Source organism: Pararge aegeria, chromosome 24 (genome assembly GCF_905163445.1).
Source record: "Pararge aegeria chromosome 24, ilParAegt1.1, whole genome shotgun sequence".
NCBI classification, from domain to species: Eukaryota; Metazoa; Arthropoda; class Insecta; order Lepidoptera; family Nymphalidae; genus Pararge; species Pararge aegeria.
This window is the reverse complement of record NC_053203.1, coordinates 7,478,207-7,498,560: the sequence shown is the minus strand read 5'-3', so window position 1 is coordinate 7,498,560 and position 20,354 is coordinate 7,478,207. Positions and strand designations below refer to the sequence as shown.

General features: G+C 31.5%; 1 protein-coding gene across 1 annotated transcript; it reads left to right on the top strand.

Annotated features, from left to right (window-relative positions):
* Window positions 1-7,774: 7,774 nt before the first annotated feature.
* On the top strand, window positions 7,775-18,749 carry LOC120634519. The gene is made up of 7 exons (XM_039905194.1): window positions 7,775-7,888; window positions 11,281-11,408; window positions 11,927-12,060; window positions 13,142-13,184; window positions 14,895-15,018; window positions 17,029-17,173; window positions 17,687-18,749. The coding sequence occupies exons 2-7, from the start codon at window positions 11,281-11,283 to the stop codon at window positions 18,379-18,381; spliced, it is 1,269 nt and encodes a 422-aa protein (XP_039761128.1). The 5' UTR covers window positions 7,775-7,888; the 3' UTR covers window positions 18,382-18,749.
* The last annotated feature ends 1,605 nt before the right edge of the window (window positions 18,750-20,354 follow it).

Here is a 20,354-nt window from a genome sequence, read left to right as displayed (position 1 = left end):
TATGTAAAAAAGTAAATCATGTGCTTAAGTATATAATGTACATAAGTATATAACGTAAAATTGTAAATAATGTACACAAGTATATAATGTATTTTAGTATATAATGTACATAAGTAAATAACGTACTTAAGTATATAATGTACACACGTATATAATGTACTAAAGTATATAATGTACTGAAGTATATAATATATTTAGTATATAATGTACATCAGTAAATAATGTACACAAGTATATAATGTACTAAAGTATAAAATGTACTAAAGTTAATAATGTACACACGTATATAATGTACTAAAGTAAATAATGTACACAAGTATTTAATGTACTAAAGTAAATAATGTACACAAGTATATAATGTACTTAAGTAAATAATGTACACAAGTATATTATGTAAAAAAGTAAATCATGTGCTTAGGTATATAATTTTCATAAGTATATAACGTACAAATGTAAATAATGTACTTAAGTATAAAATGTACTTAAGTAAATAATGTACAGAAGTATATAATGTATTTAAGTATATAATGTACATAAATAAATAACGTACTTAAGTATATAATGTACACACGTATATAATGTACATAAGAAAATAATGTTCTTAAGTATATAATGTTAATAAGTATATAATGTACTTAAGTATATAATATACCAAAGTAAATAATGTACACAAGTATATAAGTAAATAATGTTCATAAGTAAATAATGTACTTAAGTATATAAAGTAAAAAAAAATATAATGTTTTTAAGTACATTAAGTATATAAGTAAATAATATACATAAGTAAATAATGCACACAAGTATATAATTTACATAAGTATATAATGTACAAATGAAAATAATATACTTAAGTATAAAATGTACTAAAGTAAATAATTTACTTAAGTATATAATGTACTAAAGTAAATAATGTACTTAATTATATAATGTAAATAAGTATATAATGTACTTGAGAATATAATGTACTAAAGTAAATAATGTACACAGGTATATACTGTACTAAAGTAAATAATGTTCTGAAGTATATAATATACTAGCTGTTGCCCGCGACTTCGTCTGTATGTGTGTTCGTATTCAGTATCGCTAAGCCTTAAATGAGTATAGTAGTATATATATAACATGTGACTGTCAATTAATTATAGACAAATAATTTGCAATAAAATAAAATTGCGACTATAATTAAAGATCTAAGCTATCCTATCTCTTAAGTTGGACCAGACTGCTCACGGTGTGTCAATTTAATTTAAAATCGGTTAAGTAGTTTAGGAGTCCATCGCGGACAAACCTCGTGACAGGAGATTTATATATATTAAGATTTAGTATATAATGTACATTAGTAAATAATGTACTTAAGTATATAATTTTAATAAGTATATAATGTACTAAAGTAAATAATGTACACAAGTATATAACGTACACAAGTATATACTGTACTAAAGTAAATAATGTACTGAAGTTTATAATATATTTAGTATATAATGTACATCAGTAAATAATGTACACAAGTATATAATGTACTAAAGTATAAAATGTACTAAAGTAAATAATGTACACACGTATATAATGTACTAAAGTAAATAATGTACAAAAGTATTTAATGTACTAAAGTAAATAATGTACACAAGTATAAAAGTAAATAATGTTCATAAGTAAATAATGTACTTAAGTATATAATGTAAAAAAATATATAATGTACTAAAGTAAATAATGTACACAAGTATATAACGTACACAAGTATATACTGTACTAAAGTAAATAATGTACTGAAGTTTATAATATATTTAGTATATAATGTACATCAGTAAATAATGTACACAAGTATATAATGTACTAAAGTATAAAATGTACTAAAGTAAATAATGTACACACGTATATAATGTACTAAAGTAAATAATGTACACAAGTATATAAGTAAATAATGTTCATAAGTATATAATGTAAAAAAATATATAATGTAAATAAGTATATAATAAACTTATGTATATAATCACTAAAGTATAAAATGTTTTTAAGTACATTAAGTATATAAGTAAATAATGCACACAAGTATATAATTTACATAAGTACATAATGTACAAATGAAAATAATATACTTAAGTATAAAATGTACTAAAGTAAATAATGTACTTAAGTATATAATGTACTAAAGTAAATAATGTACTTAATTATATAATGTAAATAAGTATATAATGTACTTGAGTATATAATGTACTTAAGTAAATAATGTACACAAGTATATACTGTAAAAAGTAAATAATGTACTGAAGTATATAATATATTTAGTATATAATGTACATTAGTAAATAATGTACTTAAGTATATAATTTAAATAAGTATATAATGTACTAAAGTAAATAATGTACACAAGTATATAATGTATTTAAGTATATAATGTACATAAGTATATAATGTACAAATGTATATAATGTACATAAGTAAATAATATACTTAAGTAAATAATGTACACAAGTATATAATGTAAAAAAGTATATCATGTACTTAAGTATAAAATGTACTAAGTAAATAATGTACACAAGTATATAATGTATTTAAGTATATAATGTACATAAGTAAATAATGTACTTAAGTATATAATTTATTAAAGTATATAATGTACATAAGTAAATATTATACTTAAGTATATAATGTACTTAAGTATATAATGTACTTAAGTAAAAAATGTACACAAGTATATAATGTTCTAAAGTAAATAATGTACACAAGTATATAAGTAAATAATGTTCATAAGTAAATAATGTACTTAAGTATATAATGTAAAAAAATATATAATGTACTAAAGTAAATAATGTACTGAAGTTTATAATATATTTAGTATATAATGTACATCAGTAAATAATGTACACAAGTATATAATGTACTAAAGTATAAAATGTACTAAAGTAAATAATGTACACACGTATAAAATGTACTAAAGTAAATAATGTACTGAAGTATATAATATATTTAGTATATAATGTACATAAATAAATAATGTACTTAAGTATATAGTGTAAATAAGTATATAATGTACTTAAGTATATAATATACTTAAGTAAATAATGTACACAAGTATATAATGTACACAAGCCTATAATGTACTAAAGTAAATAATATACTTAAGTATATAATGTAAAAAAGTATATCATGTACTTAAGTATAAAATGTACTAAGTAAATAATGTACACAAGTATGTAATGTAAAAAAGTATATCATGTACTAAAGTATATAATGTGCTTAAGTATAAAATGATCTTAAGTAAATAATGTACACAAGTATATAATGTATTTAAGTATATAATGTACATAAGTATATAATGTACAAATGTAAATAAAGTACTCAAGTATATAATGTACATAAGTAAATAATATACTTAAGTAAATAATGTACACAAGTATATAACGTAAAAAAGTATATCATGTACTTAAGTATAAAATGTACTAAGTAAATAATGTACACAAGTATATAATGTATTTAAGTATATAATGTACATAAATAAATAATGTACTTAAGTATATAATTTATTAAAGTATATAATGTACATAAGTAAATATTATACTTAAGTATATAATGTACTTAAGTATATAATGTACTTAAGTAAAAAATGTACACAAGTATATACTGTACTAAAGTAAATAATGTACTGAAGTATATAATATATTTAGTATATAATGTACATAAATAAATAATGTACTTAAGTATATAGTGTAAATAAGTATATAATGTACTTAAGTATAAAATGTACTAAGTAAATAATGTACACAAGTATATAATGTAAAAAAGTATATCATGTACTAAAGTATATAATGTGCTTAAGTATAAAATGATCTTAAGTAAATAATGTACACAAGTATATAATGTATTTAAGTATATAATGTACATAAGTATATAATGTACAAATGTAAATAAAGTACTCAAGTATATAATGTACATAAGTAAATAATATACTTAAGTAAATAATGTACACAAGTATATAACGTAAAAAAGTATATCATGTACTTCAGTATAAAATGTACTAAGTAAATAATTTACACAAGTATATAATGTATTTAAGTATATAATGTATATAAGTAAATAATGTACTTAAGTATATAATTTATTAAAGAATATTATGTACATAAGTAAATATTATACTTAAGTATATAATGTACTTAAGTATATAATGTACTAAAGTAAAAAATGTACACAAGTATATACATTATATACTTGAGTACATTATATACTTAAGTACGTTATTTACTTATGTACATTATATACTTAAATACATTATATACTTGTGTACATTATTTACTTTAGTACATTTTATACTTTTTGACATTATATACTTGTGTACATTATTTACTTTAGTACATTATATACTTAAGTACATTATATACTTAAGTTTATTATTTACTTAAGTACATGATATACTTTTTTACATTATATACTTAAGTATATTATTTACTTTAGTACATTATAGGCTTGTGTACATTATTTACTTTAGTACATTATATACTTGTGTACATTATTTACTTAAGTATATTATATACTTAAGTACATTATATACTTATTTACATTATATACTGAAGTACATTATTTATTTATGTACATTATATACTAAAAATATTATATACTTCAGTACATTATTTACTTTAGTACAGTATATACTTGTGTACATTTTTTAATAAATAATAATGTACTGAAGTATATAATATATTTAAGTATATAATGTACATAAGTTAATTATGTACTTAAGTATATAATGTAAATAAGTATATAATGTATATAAGTAAATAATGAACTTAAGTAAATAATGTATTTAAGTATATAATGTTCATAAGTATATAATGTATTTAATGACGTAATGAACTTAAGTAAATAATGTACATAAGTAAATAATGTATTTAAGTAAATAATGTACTTAAGTAAATATTGTACTTAAGTATATAATGTACTTAAGTAAATAATGTACGTATGTATATAATGTATTGAAGTATATAATGTAAATAAATAAAAAATAATGTATTAAAGTATATAATGTTCATAAGTTAATAATGTATTTAAGTATATAATGTACATTGGTAAATAATGTATTTAATTAAATAATGTACATAAGTAAATTATGTACTTAAGTATATTATGTAAGTAAGTATTTAAAGTATTTAAGAATATAATGAAAATAAATTTATAATGTACTTAAGCATATATTGTACTTAAGTAAATTATGTACTTAGGTATAAAATGTATCGGGATTTTTGCCGGAGCCGCGTAGCGCACGTCACTTCGGAGGTGATAAGGCACTGACGGGCGTGCGGTGTGTGAGTATAGGCAACTGGCAAATATATAGTAAACAGGTGGTATCAACTCTAAGCTTTCCGGTTTGATCTCGCACGTTTGGCATGAACTTAGCAACTAAAATAAATGGCAGGTCCGAGTTGGTATTGCGTTCCGCAGCCTAAATTTTGGCTGACCTGGCTGCGAATGGCAAAGGAGAGCATCCATGGATACGCGTGGTGGGACAAATCCTTGCGGGCTCGTGGAGAACACGAAAATGCATCCCGTACTCCTGGCCATGGGTTCATCGAGAAACGTAAGAGTGAAACGCATCAGGTACTTTCTCCGTATAAATAAAACCCCTACGAAACTGCCCAGAAGTGACATGACATCATCTTTAAATTATTTAATGTTCTTTTGTTGGTTACGTCTTCCAACCTCATAGATGAGGGGGAGGGATTTAGAATTAAAACACTTTACACAGTTTGGACGACTATTATCACATAAAGAAAAATCTACGGGACCAGAGGCTCAATCTGCTCTCAGAAGCACAGGAGTCGACAAAACCATTTTTTCTCCGGGGTATAACATCATCATCATTAATAGGTATTATCAACCCACCATTCCACTGCAAGGCACGGGTCTCCACTCAGAATAAGTACGTAGTAGTAGGGTTGGTTGACTCCACACACCTTTGAAAACATTATGGAGAACTCTCAGGTAAGCAGGTTTTTTCAGGATGCTTTCCTTCACGGTTGAAGCAATTGATATTATAAATGCTTAAAACGCATAACTTAGAAAAGTAAGAGGTGCGTGCTGGGATTCAAAGGGAGTGAAGTCAAAGTTCTACCCACTGGGCTATCACCGCCTGTGTGCAATAACAGCATCAAAATTGGCACCCCAGTTTGCTTTTCTGTTTTATGTAGTTTTTTCGGTGTACAATAAAACTTTGGCCACAAGTACAAAAATAAAAACACAATTGAATACCTTGGAGGCTTGGAAGGTCACTTCTGAGGGATGCAACTTGTGTTGATACCGTAGCTGTATCACACATCCAGGCCACCTCGTCAATGGTAGGCGCGGCTGCTACCAGTGCCGAGCATGCCAAGAGGCGTAAATATGAAAACGTGGATAGCAGTTTCATTTTTGTGCCTTTTGGAGTAGAGACTTTGGGACCGTGGGGTCCGGAGGCAAGAGCTCTTTTCAAAGAATTATCGAAAAGGGTTATCGCGTCTACCGGTGATCCTAGAGCGGGCAGTTACCTTGGCCAACGAACTAGTTTGGCTATCCAAAGGGGCAATGCTGCCAGGATCTTAGGAACTGTGCCTCGCTGCGGTGGTTTCGAGGACGTTTAAGATTTTATTTGGTTTTACATAGTTTATTTTAGGTTATATTTATAAAACAATTGAATTCAGTAAAACAATATTAAAAAAATTCTACCAGTTCGTGCGCTATGACGACACAAACAGATAGACAAATCGGTCAGACGACACCCCTGGTTGCGTCGGGGATTAAAGAAGTGTGTCCGCTGTCCACCCAACACGGATTTCACCCCGTATCGCAAAGCCACCAGCTACGGCATCGCACCGGTACGGCCTCCTCCTCGCCCCCCTGAGCTTGGCTTAGCACCGAAACACACGTGGGCTTATATGTTTATATACCTACTTACTTTCCTAGAGCGTCATTGCTTTTCTAGGATAGAGGCGTGGAGTCGCTATCGATGTCTAACAATTTCATAGTATAAGAAACTATCGGTTGTACTAACTGATTATGACCTTACAATCAGATATCAAAAGAGGGTTTGATCAAGTCAAAAGAGCAACTGCTAAGTTTTCTTACCGGCTTCATCTTGGTACAATCAGCTTTCCAAACTGGTGCTAGAGCAGCAATAATTGGTTGATAAAGAAAATATTTTTATGCGTCAGGATATAATGTAGTTTTTATTCACAATTAGATCTATCTGCTGCTTAAATCGCTGCTTGTTAAAGTAACGAAAAAAAACAACAAATTCGCTTCACATTTTTTGGGTCAAGTCAATTATTTTTTTCATTTTGGCTAAACCATTTCTATTTGTTTTTACAATTTCTGTATTAGATTATAACATTATAAGTTACAAAATCATCGGTATTACATACCTATTTATAAGTAAATTGAATGTTTTACAACTACAATTATATAAAAAATATCCTATCCCCTGGATGCAAGCTATTTTATTCACTCCAAAAAAACACTATAGCATATGAACAAATAGTATTTAAAATTGATTAACTCTTATTTACCGGTACCTCATCATTTTATTTATATAAAAAAAAATTATTGATTTTATAATAATGCAAAATTAGCGTCAAAAATAACATACCATTTGCCTACATACAACTTGTTCTATTCTAGTAAGATGTTTGTGGTAGCTTTCGTTTTAAGCTGACAATCGTCAACTTAAAAGTTAAGCTGCGAAGATTCCAAACGCGTTATATACTATACAATTTAAATAAACATTGCGACTCCACGTATTTCTCTGTTCTAATACCGTCCGTCGATCCTCGCCCGCTTCAGTACAAGCGACCACGTGACAACAGTTGCTGCCTTCGGCGCGATTTTTTCATTTCGAAAAACCTCTGTAAAACATAACACAGCGAAGGTAAGCCTTTGTTTTATTAAATTACAGTATTCTTAATTATTATGTGTTACTTACGCCATTGTATGATAATTCATACCGTTTATGTAGCGTATCAAGTAGTTGTACTTACTAAACAGGAATACCTTATTAAATTCAAATAATAACTCAACACTGTTTCTTTATATTTATGTATTTAAATTATATGCAATCCCACCTAATTTAACTCATAATTTACATAAAGATTGTATCTAAAAAGTGAGATATATTTATTTGTATGTTGAAGCATATTTATTCTATTTTGGTTTTATGTGACTGATTGTGCGAGATTTTTTCTTACATTCTCGTATCAATTAATCATCATTATTTTCAACTCATTACCGACCCACTGCAGGGCGTAGGAAGTATATAAGCTGGCAAAGTGCGGTTTGATAAACTATTGCACGCCTTTAAGAATATTATGTGTGAACTTTCGGGCATGCATGTATTCAGGCGATCGTTTCCTTCACTGTTAAGAATTTATCGATTATTACAGTTTAAAATAAGAACATAAAAGTATAATGAATTTTATCGTAGTTAGCTGCTACTAAATTAATAAAAGTTGCTCTAGAATGAAATAAGGTTTTGCATTCATGAGATATCCTAAAATAATATGGCACAAATCCTTGATTTTTTTTATCATAGTATCTTTCACTTTTTCTACATTTATAACGTGATGGTTTATATATATACTCAATGTCACAAAATTTTGCTCACAATATCTATAAAGAAATTATTACAAACAAAAGCTTCTAAACAATTAAATGGCCTACAAAATTAATAACAAGGAAAAAAGGTTCAGGAAATCAATCATTTCCGCTCGCCACTTTCTCTTTTTATTAGCGTTGTCAACTTATCTGACATATGTCAAACTTTTGGCGCGAAAAACATAATAATGGCGTGACAGCCACACCAAATGTCTTCGAAGTTTTAAAGAGTAAAGAAAAAGACGAATTGTGCTCATCAAAAAATAGTTTCTACAAATAGTCTGCACTTGTAAAGATTTGTTACTTTGTACCTGTTTTATACCCACTTTATGTCACAATTCACAAACACAAAATATATAAAATAATATTTACAAATGGAACTTTCACTAAACCTTAATTTGATGGCATATAAATTTAGAAAGTGAAGCCCTGTCTTTTAATAGATTCTAATCGTAACACACTCCACCAACTACTACACTTCGTGACGTAATAGTTACCAGTTGTCAACTATTACATCACAAAGCACAGTAAATATTTATTCCATTGAGAATCAAGGCTCAGGGAAATAACATATTGGAAATACATTTCCGTCTGCTTTTAGCATTGGTGCCAATTTTATTGAACACACCTCTAAACGAAATTTAAGTGACAGGTCTAAAGTAATGCTTCCTTTTTCTACAGGAAGTATTGTGAAAATGGCCGGATTAAATTACGATCGCCCCATTTATTTCGTTTAAAGATTTGCGAGCACAGTATTGGCACCATTGCCCACTTTTCTGACGTAACAATGTGTCAAACTTTTGGCGCGAAAAACACAAACATGGCGCGACAGCGAACGCACCAACCAAACTGTCTTGTAAGTTGCAAAGGGAAACACGAATTATCCTCATTTAGTAGTAATTTAATAAACTTAACTAAATTATAGGCATTTAATTCAATTTAAGCGTCGGCAGCTACGCCCGCGTGCATTACGTCGGTCAAAGACCTTCCGCGTTTACAGTTTCAAAACAAACATGGATGCGGTTAAACAGTTACCCTCTGCTTAAGGGGAGCTTTCACAGTTTATCCTTAAAATACTTTCTTTAATTAAATCCAAGCCAAATTAATATATTTTCAAGCTCCATGTTTTATAATTGATTAATCTATAAGCTGAAGATATTTTTTTTAAACGCGTTAATATAAAAAATCTTGGTTGCATTTGAAAGCTTAAATATTTAGGAAGTTTCGGCGAAAAAAATTAAATCACCCTTAGCAGTTGAGCAAAGGGACAGGCGATGCATCGCTTTGGGTCGTAGGAATGTTTGTATGGAACAAATTTTATTTGTCATAAATTTTATTCGGAATAAATATTACTATAGGATGCGTTTCTATAACCTAATATCTGGGCTTTTCTAGTTTACGGCGCCACATTTTGTTTGAATATAGTAACTAGTTATTTTTTTTGCGTAATTTAATTTTTATTATCAGGCAGGTTTATAACTTCTTTAAAGTGTAATAATAAGACACAACACATTATTTTAGAAACTTAAATAACTTATCTCACAGCACGCATATACGACTAAGTAGGTTACTTTGTGCTGTAATACACACTTCTCGATAATCTTCCGTAATCATTATTGATTATTTTATTCATTCTATCAAAAGAATAGTTCTAGAACATTGTAACTAGAATAAATTACGAACGCTATTATATTTAATACCTACTGGCGTTTATATTTTAGTTTTATTGAAATAATATTATAGTTTATTCAGGTTAAAAGCAACGCTTTACAGATACACATGTCGCCTGTCTGTCTGTCAATCTTTCAGCCTATTATCTCTCGAGTCAAGACTTTGAAGTTTTGAATAGCATATACAGTTCCCTATTTGCCACGAGATACGTTTCGAATAGTATGGTGTAATGCCGTGCGGTGACGGCATATCAGAATACAGTTGCCCCCACCATTCCTCTTCCCGCGAGTGTCGTACGAGGCGACTAAGGGAATGTAACGAAGAACGGGTAGCAGCGTCCTCCACCATACTACTACTATCTTCTGCGATCACAAATCCATCTGCTCAGCGTGGTGATTATGGGCAAACCCTCCAATCAGGACAGGCTAATAAGTCCAGCACTGGAGTTGTTTGTCCAGCAGGCACAGAATTAAGAACCTAAAGAATCCGTGTACACGACTAATATTGAAGAATTAAAAACCACTCCACTTTAGTGGTGTTTCTCGAACAGCTAGTCACTAATTCCGTTTAGCAGTTGACAGTAATTATTTTACCTCTAGTAGTCTAAACGTTTAACATAAAATGGGGAAGTTTTTGAGCTTGCATCATTTCGCGGGGGTGAATTGATTTGTTCGCGGGGTTTTCACTGTTTTTGTACTCAATGCACCGCATACAATAATGGCTAAATGAGGGTTCTGTTAGTTCTTAATTCTGAGGTTATAGGCTATTAGAGAGTAGGTATTTGTATTATCTATGCTTTAGGTACTAAGATGATTATTTTAAGATCAACTTATATCCAGTGGCGTGCACTTCATACATGCACAAAAGCACTGCCTACCCTAAAATTTATATATAACTGGTATAAGATTTTTGTCGTTTAATGCAATTTTGTTGCTGTATGCATACCCTGGTAAGAAACCAAGTGCACGCCACTGTTTATATCTATATCTATAATTGCAGATGGAGGAATCATTGGACGGTCGTGAAGCGGGTGCGGGTACTTCGGGCTTTGATTCAGCGGCCATTTTGAATGATGATGTCTCACCCACCACAAGTTTCTGCTATAACATTCCGAACCTTTTCAATGGGTAAGAGCACTTTTGCCGTTCACTATGTGTACCGGGATAAAGTTTAAAAATGATATACTAGTAATCCTCAATTATAAAAAAAAAATAGTTGCCCATCACGCCCGTCAGATATGCAACAGTTAACATTTAGGTAGTATAATTCATAATTCTAATTATTTATAAAAATAATTTCGTTAGTAAATAAAAATTATTTTCTTATATGTATAGTATTATAATGATAAATACAGAATATAAATAATCATTAATATACGAGTATGTATATATTTTAAAATAGAAATAAGCAAAAAAAAATAGTATTCTGTGGTGTTGTGCAGTGCCATGATGGCACAGCGCGTCATACCGTTTTCTGTGACGGCATGCCGGTTTATTCAACTGCCAAGTTGCAATCTATGTTTCACGCCAAACAAATAATAAGAGGTCCAGAAAAATCTATTATTATTATCAGTTAGGAGTAATAGTTTGCAGCACTTTGCACCTTAAATAAAATTAACGTAATGCAATCCTAGTTAATATTTTAGGCTTGGTCCAGGCTCAGTTCTATGTGAGCGACCAGATACAGAAGTTGGAGAGACGTACACCTCTACGGAGGCTGCGGAGGACGCCGGTGAAAATCAGCAATACGAAGAAGATGAAGAATACTCTCCTAATTCAAGTAAACCTTTTATTATTTAACTAGAATGTAGTCACTATTATAAATAAATAAATAAATATACTACGAAAATACACACATCGCCATCTAGCCCCAAAGTAAGCGTAACTTGTGTTATAGGTACTAAGATGACTGATGAATAATATACGTAAATACTTATAATATATAGATGAACACCCAGACACTGGAAAACATTAATGCTCATCACACAAGCATTGTCCAGTTGTGGGAATCGAACCCACGGCCTTGGCTCAGAAAGCAGGGTCGATGCCCACTGCGCCAATCGGCCGTCCAAATCTACTATTGCATCCACTGTAAACAAATAATTACCAGCGATAGCTAACAACGGCCCGGAATGAATGAATGGAAGCACATATATGTATAGTAGAATCTCAAACATAAACAACTTTCCAAAAACAAGTAAACAATAGGACCTTGTATTTCAGTTGTTTAACTTGTTTTGTAATTTCTATTTACTCTATATAAGACGAATAATGAAGTGGTAATAACCCAGTGGGTGGGCGATTTAGCGTTCCGGTACGATGTTGCGTAGAAACCGATTGGAAGTATGGTCTAAATATAACTGGCATACTCCTTAACAGGTTAGTCCGCTATCATCAACGTCAAGTCAGTCAAGCTTAAAGTTGAATAAAAAGAATCATAGGTATTTATTTTTAAGTTAGGTATTATATTGACGGCCGACTGGCGCAGTGGACAGCGACCCTGCTTTCTGAGTCTTAGGCCGTTAGTTCGATTCCCACAACTGGAAAATGTTTGTGTGACGAACATGATTGTTTTACAGCGCCTGGGCGTTTATCTGTATATTATAAGTATTTATGTGTATTATATTCATAAAAATTTTCAACAGCTATCTTAGTACCCATAACACAAGCTACGCTTACTTTGGGGCTAGATGGCGATGTGTGTATTGTCATAATATTTTTTTTTATTTATCATTATATTCCGTTTTCCTGCTTCGCGTGGCTTTAATAAGCCATAAAACTCTTTTAAAAGATTAACTCTTACTTAAACGCTTTTTTGGTACGCTATATTTTTTTCTGAAATGTAATTTTTTGTGTTACAGATTCCAAAAGCGATATTCCGAAACGAAAACAACGAAGATACAGGTAATTTATTATCATATATTCTCAGTTTGATAATACCCTATTGCTAAGCACCGATCTCCTTTCTATTATAAGAAGGATTCCAGACAACACAACACACTCACACACAGCGTGGAATTTGAACAGACGTGCAAAATTCACGCTGCTTTAACGCGTGTTGGTGGACGTTAAATGTACCAAATGATACTCACTGAAAGCTGCAACTTAACATGCTAATTAATGCTGAAATTGGTAGTATTCACTGGACCGTGAGATGGTGATAGTAAAAAAAAAAACAGGCTAAGATTGTTGTGGGTTCTATTTAGAACAGGGCGAAATAGGAACCCTCCTACCTTTAGTTTCAAGTTGACGGATCCAGCTTTGGCGCCAGGAGGGGGTCACATAGTCGTGGTCAAGTCGAGAACTTATAATTTAATTTTGATGCCAATAGATAGAAGTAAAAAGTAGGTATTTTATTAATGTACCTAAGTACTGTACTTAAAATTTTTTATTCTTTATTTTACACTTGCAAAACTAAACCTAAATAACTTGTACATATACACGTACATAATGCCATCTTCTCTTGAAGACATCCAGAGAAGAATGAGGCAGCCTATTTATATTCCATAACCGTGGTGAATGATTTGCCATAACAGCTAGAGGTACGTCGAGGGGTATGACGCAAGATCCGCAAGAGTGAAGGGTTCAACAAGCCCAGGGGGAGGTCATGACCCCCATGACCCCCCCTGGATCCGCTTTATTTATCATCGATATATGATTGAAGTCGTTGATATGAATATACAAACATTTTTGAATGATTTTATTGTGTAATATGATCTGAGAATAGAGACGAGACCATTTTAGATCATTGAACTGCTGAACGGATACTACTAATATTACTAAAAAGTACATTCAAAAAGAACTTAACCTCGATTATTTTTTATTTAATATAATTAATTTTGAATTCGAATTTTAAATTTGAATATCGAATTCCTAACTCCAGATTGGTACTAACAATTGCTAGGTAGAGCAACCCAAAACTTTTCTATTTTTGCCCCGATCCATACATTTGAACAAAGTTCTCGCAGCCTTTATCTCTGATGCTAGCCACTAGACTAACAAAGTAGGTTTACAATAAATCAAAAGCCTACGAAACATATCATCTATCGGATACAAATTGAATGAAATGAAAAATAAAATTAAAATACACTTTATTTTACACCTAACATAATGAAATTATAGACAAAAAAACACTTCATATAACACACAGGTACAATAGGCGGCCTTATCGCTAGAAAGCGATCTCTGCAAGGCAACCCTAATAAATAAATAAATAAATAATTTATTTACTACGACAACCCACACATCGCCATCTAGCCCCAAAGTAAGCGTAGCTTGTGTTATGGGTACTAAGATGACTGTTGAATATTTTTATGAATATAATACACATAAATACTTATAATAAACAGATAAACACCCAGACACTGAAAAACAATCACTTTCATCACACAAACATTTTCCAGTTGTGGGAATCGAACCCACGGCCGTCATAAACAAAACACCCTGTATATATGGCTACGGCTACGGCTTTAACCCTTCTCATTGTGGAAGGAAACCCGTGCCCTGTAGTGTGTCGGTAAGGTGTTGATATGATGATGATGATGACACGGTTTCTGTATCTTCTCAATTCTGTGTGTTTTATTATATTTACGGCGATCTCGGTTCGTTTTGCAGGACAACCTTCTCCAACGTGCAACTAGAACAGCTAGAAGCAGCGTTCCACAAGACGCATTATCCGGACGTGTTCTTTAGAGAAGAGCTAGCAATGAGAATTGACCTTACCGAAGCCAGAGTTCAGGTATGTCTCGCTTTAACGACAGTTCCCTGACTGAAGATTGCCCACATACGGAGGGGTTTAAGCGGTTCCAAAAATCTGTTCTTAGAAGGATTTTACGAAAAGTTATAACTAAGGGCTAAAAGCGGCAACTGAGGATTAAAGATGACATGAAGTTTGATATACTTGTAAATAGGAAGTCAACCTTTTGGGAGGCAATATTGTTGAATTTAATTCATACAAAGTTTATGTATGAAATAATTTAACAAAATTTGACTTAAAGAATACTAGAGAAGAAGAATTGATTCGTACTAATCAACAGAAAGTCTTTTGGGGAACTTATATAGATCTCTTCAATACAATATTTATATAAATTTGTGTGTGTGTCTTATATATGTAATTTTATGTAAGTTTATTGTATTTCTTACTTGTACAAAACCACTATTTTTTTACCACTTTATATTAGCTTCTCTCTTCTCTGGACTTTTGACCTTCTTCAAATGGTCTGATTTTCCTTATATGAAAAAATAAAAGAAATATATATAATTCCTTATATAAAATGAAATTCAGCCCGAAGCTAGAATACCGGAGAAGGATGCAGGCTATAATTATTATATTATAGTATCTTAAGTCCACTGGAAATATGAAAATCCACGTAGATAAAGTTACGCCCATTTGCTATTTGTATATCTAATATTAGAGAATTCCAAAACTTTTCTGCTCCTCATGAAATTGCAGATAAGTTGAAAGAATATTTTAATAAAACTTTTCATGCTTTAATTGGTTAATTCGTTTTGACCCAGTCGTGACGGAAAATTCTAGGAATACGGAAATATTGGATTTAAGATTCAAGGATTTCCTTTCGCTTGACGTCTTACTTTTAATGAATTATCAAGTATTTAGTGCTCAGGTCGTCCAGGGAAATGGCCGTGCGGTAATATTCTTGGCGAAATATTAAAAAGGCTGTTGCCCGCATCCTTCACCAGTGTTTATTATAGCTTTTCACATAGCCCGTTAAAAATCCGTGTGTTTTCCAAAGAAGACTATGTTACTCTATGACCTGATTTTGATTGATACTACCAATCCAAAAAAAAATCGAAATCGAAACAACATTTTTGAGATTAGTGCGTTCAACCAAACAAACTCAAAAGCTTGATAATATTTCAACTATGCCTATCTAAAAATACCACGTCAATCTTAAAATCCGTTGCGCGGATTTTGAAAGGCAAATGCGGGAAAAATAGCGATGCTATCCTGTAGGAGCTGTTTGCTCTTCCGGGATAAAAAGAAGCCTATGAGCTATTTCTGGATGGTATGCACACATTCGATCGTTGTCCCATATGCCTTGCTGTTTTCTGTGAAGAGTTATGTCCGCTATCTCCGACAATATTTATTAGATCTTCATTAAAATTAGACAATAAATGGTTAATAGTATACACTTTCAAATAAAAAAATAAATATTAAAATCGATTCAAATTTAACGGAGGCATGAAGTAATATTGATTAAAAATTTTCATCCCATTTCCCGGAGGAAACTTACTGTTTATCGGGATAAAAAGTATCATATATGTTGACCCGGAATATCAGATACAACTATACCAAATTTTATTTGAATCCGTTCAGTAGTTTTCACGTGTTGCCCAGACAGACAGACAGACAAAAATTAAATAAAAATCTGTTTTGGACTCATTATCGATTATAAAGCATCCCCCGGTCCAAATTTTCAAAATATATTAAATGTACAGAAATCTTCCAGTTACAGATTTATTATAAGTACAGATCTCTATCCATACTTTTTGGTATGTATGTATATATTAGAACGCTCTTGGCATTATCCCATTTCATTGCTGTAAGTCCTATTCACAAAGGTTGCCTGTCAGGGATTGGTTGCAGCAATAAGGCCGCCTTTGCATGCCCACAACGTCCTCTACTGTAAAATTCTTTATGTTTTGCGTGCAATAAACTGTTCTTTTTATTGAGTTTCCGGATCTTAAGATTCAACTTTGGAGTTTAAATAAATTATTACCATTCTAGGTATGGTTTCAAAATCGTCGTGCAAAATGGCGAAAGCAACAGAAGGCTGGCTGTGAACCTTATCCATCACGGTCTACCAGATCGCCCGATCCTCGCTCACCTTCAGCTCTTGCGTTGGAGATGAGAGACTTCATCACTATACCAGGTGAGGATAACATTTTATAGAACGAAACAATCATTATAAATTAAAAATTAAAAACCCCCGACACAAAATCCATGAATTCCCTTTGAATACATGAATATGTGTACATTAATATACCAGTCAGGCCTTTTCATTTGATACCCATATTGAGGGAGTTGTGAAAAAAAAAATATATATCCGCCATTGAATTTCGCTGGCCATCTTGAACCGATTTTTATTAAAAACAGCTAAATCACTCCTGACGGATTCACCTTTAAAACAAAACTAACATAATTAAAATCGCTTCATGTGATCAGGAGCCACGATACCGCAGACAGACACACACAGACACACACAAGTGTAACTTATGGAACGCCGTTGTTTTGGGTCGGGGGTTAAAAATGTAATATTTTACTCGTAACCAATTTTTAAGTTACTTTACTGAACATCGCAGAACAGTTTGCAGGAACTTTCATACTTTTGTGATACAATTCAACTATTTCATACATTTAAATAATACCTTTTTTCTCATTCCAGTTTCCTCATCCCAGATCATCAGTTTAGCCGACACTTCAAACCAAAGTGGATACGCACCAAAGTCAAAACAACCTGGTCCAGCCATACACATATCGGCTTTACCAACTAGACAAAATCCGCAAGTCGATCTCCCTTCCTTTTCGATACCACTACAATACAATTTAGGGTCCTTCAAGAAATTAGGGGAAGATGCACAGTTAGATATAGAAGCTTCCACATCAGAAAATGTTCCGCAGCACCATTGGGATGCGAGAATGATGCCAAACTTTAATCTAATGAACATAAAACCGCTATTAGACAATCGGGAATGTTTAGATATGTCTGAAGTTAAATATGAAGTTAAGAATGAAAACAGGCCGTATAGTGAAATGCCTAGTTCCCTTCAAGCATCTATAGAACCAGAAGATATTTTAGGCAAAGAGGCTGTAAGCGAAGGACAAACTATTTCCCCAGATTTTGAGATAGAACGATATCAAAATTATCATAACGAAAATGACAAGAGGTACAGAGACTCCAGTTTCGATGAATCCATGATAGAAGATGGACGGAACGATTTCGTATGCGACAACGATTTCCTTTGTAAGAACAATTTTGAAAAAATGGACGATAAACGTAATGACTTTGAAGAATGCCATTTGTTGGACACAGATAATAGCGTAGCTGTGAATATTAGTAATTTTGATAATAATCTTTAATCATAAGAAATTCTAATATCCAATTGTACTTAATATTTGAAATATGTAACCGAAGTTATCCTCGAGGCAAGCGCGATATGTGTATTTGTCTTATCAATGGTGAAATAAAAGCGCAAACTTGTCATAAAACACTCAATCTTTAGATTCATGACTGGTCTCAGTTAAACTCCAAATAAACCGCAATACTAATAAATGCGGCAACTTTGAACTTAACCAATCAACTGCTCACAAAGCCAAATATTACAGCTTAATAATGAAAGAAGAAAGATTTTTTTGGTTGTTTGTACCCAATAGGCTCCAAAAGTTCTGGACAGATTTAAGCCATTTCTTTGCAAAAAGAAAGCTAAACTATCAAGAAGTAACATAGGCTATAATTTATTTTCATAAAATACGGGAGATCCATGAAAAAATTGCAATAATATAACCCAAAGTAGCAGTTGTTCTCCTTATAAAAATTATTATTTAGCTTCGAGTAAACAATTGATGAGTTATAAAAATACACAACTTATATATATGCTTTTAAATCATTATAAAACAAACATTTTAAACGAAGTTCGTTAAGGTGTGTGTTGTGGTAGGAGTTAAATGGTCATCTAAATTTTAAATAAAAAGCGTTATGTCCCTCCTATGTGATTAAATATCAACTTCATTTTATTCAAATAGTTGCTGTTATGCTACTTTTGTATTTACTTATAAAAAGAAATAATTTACGATTTACGTAAAATGAAACCAAAATACAAAACATATGGATAAAACATCATTTAATTTGCCTATTTAAATTTGTTTTTATTAAAATTTACTAATATATCGGTATTTGTTATAGAGAGGCAATCCTTATTAAATAACATTTGTAGTTGAAGAAAAGGCGTGAGGAATTTCACTTTAACGAATTAACCGGGTTCTCCCAACTGCATTTTTTTTTCTTATTGTACATAAAATGTTGACTGGAGTACGCAAACCTTGGCGTGGTATTTAATACCACCTTTTACTCGTTACAACGCGGTATATCGTAGGAGAGAAGCATACTTTAACTTTTAAATACAATCTCTAACTATTTTATGTGCCTTGCCTTTATCTCTACATGTGTTTAACTATTTGTAACTTAGTATTAAGACCTATTTATGACGTTTTTTGTATTAATAAGTTTACATAATTAGATAATAAAAGTTTCTAGTCAGGACATTTTCCATTTTTATTGTAATAATAATTGAGTCGTCAAAGTATTTAAAGTTGCGTAAGGCAACTTACACTTACTTAAATGCCAGCTAATATGGTTTTTTTGCCGTAAAGGACCAAGCAGATCTGATGATGGGAAATCAAAACCATCGCCTTTAAACAGAGCAATACTTCGCAGGGCATACAGAAATACGTCACAGGTACCGCCATCTTTTGGTAAACCAGAAACATTATAGACGATCGCTTGACTGCAGTCTCACCTAATGATAAGTGATGATGCAGCCTTTTTTTATTTCTTGGCGTGGTTTAAAAACTTTATTGCTACCTTCGACCCTTGGGCAGGGCGGAGGTTATGTGGGAACCCCTCTAAAGGGGGTATACCCAAACTAAAAAACACCACGGCCGCAGCATGGTTGTTGGCTTTGTTATTGAGCGCGCTTGCCTAGAAGATGCCTATTCACTCTAGATTCGAATATATTGTAGGTACGGCAATGGGAGCTGAAAGGAAATTCCAGATCCTCACGGCGCGAATCAGAAACGAAGACACAAAGCGCTTCGTACGCGTCTGTGTATATCAACCACGTAGGGATGCAGATCCTTACGGTGCCTCGGGGTTCGATGGTAAAAAGATGAGGGAGGTAACAAGACATTTTAAGTACTTAAAAAACGCACATAACTCAGAAAAGTTAAAGGTGCGTGCTGGGATAGTGAAGTCGTGTTCTTCTCTAACTCTGCAATATGTACCAATTCGTATTATTTTCTTGGCATAAAACACGCCAGGTATCCATTTCATTGAT

Excerpts from the sequence above, each read along its gene's own strand:
- LOC120634519 (XM_039905194.1), top strand. The coding sequence starts at position 11,281 with ATGGAGGAATCATTGGACGGTCGTGAAGCGGGTGCGGGTACTTCGGGC. Across the intron at positions 15,019-17,028 it reads TTACCGAAGCCAGAGTTCAG|GTATGGTTTCAAAATCGTCG; the intron begins GTATGTCTCGCT and ends TTACCATTCTAG. Across the intron at positions 17,174-17,686 it reads AGACTTCATCACTATACCAG|TTTCCTCATCCCAGATCATC; the intron begins GTGAGGATAACA and ends TTCTCATTCCAG.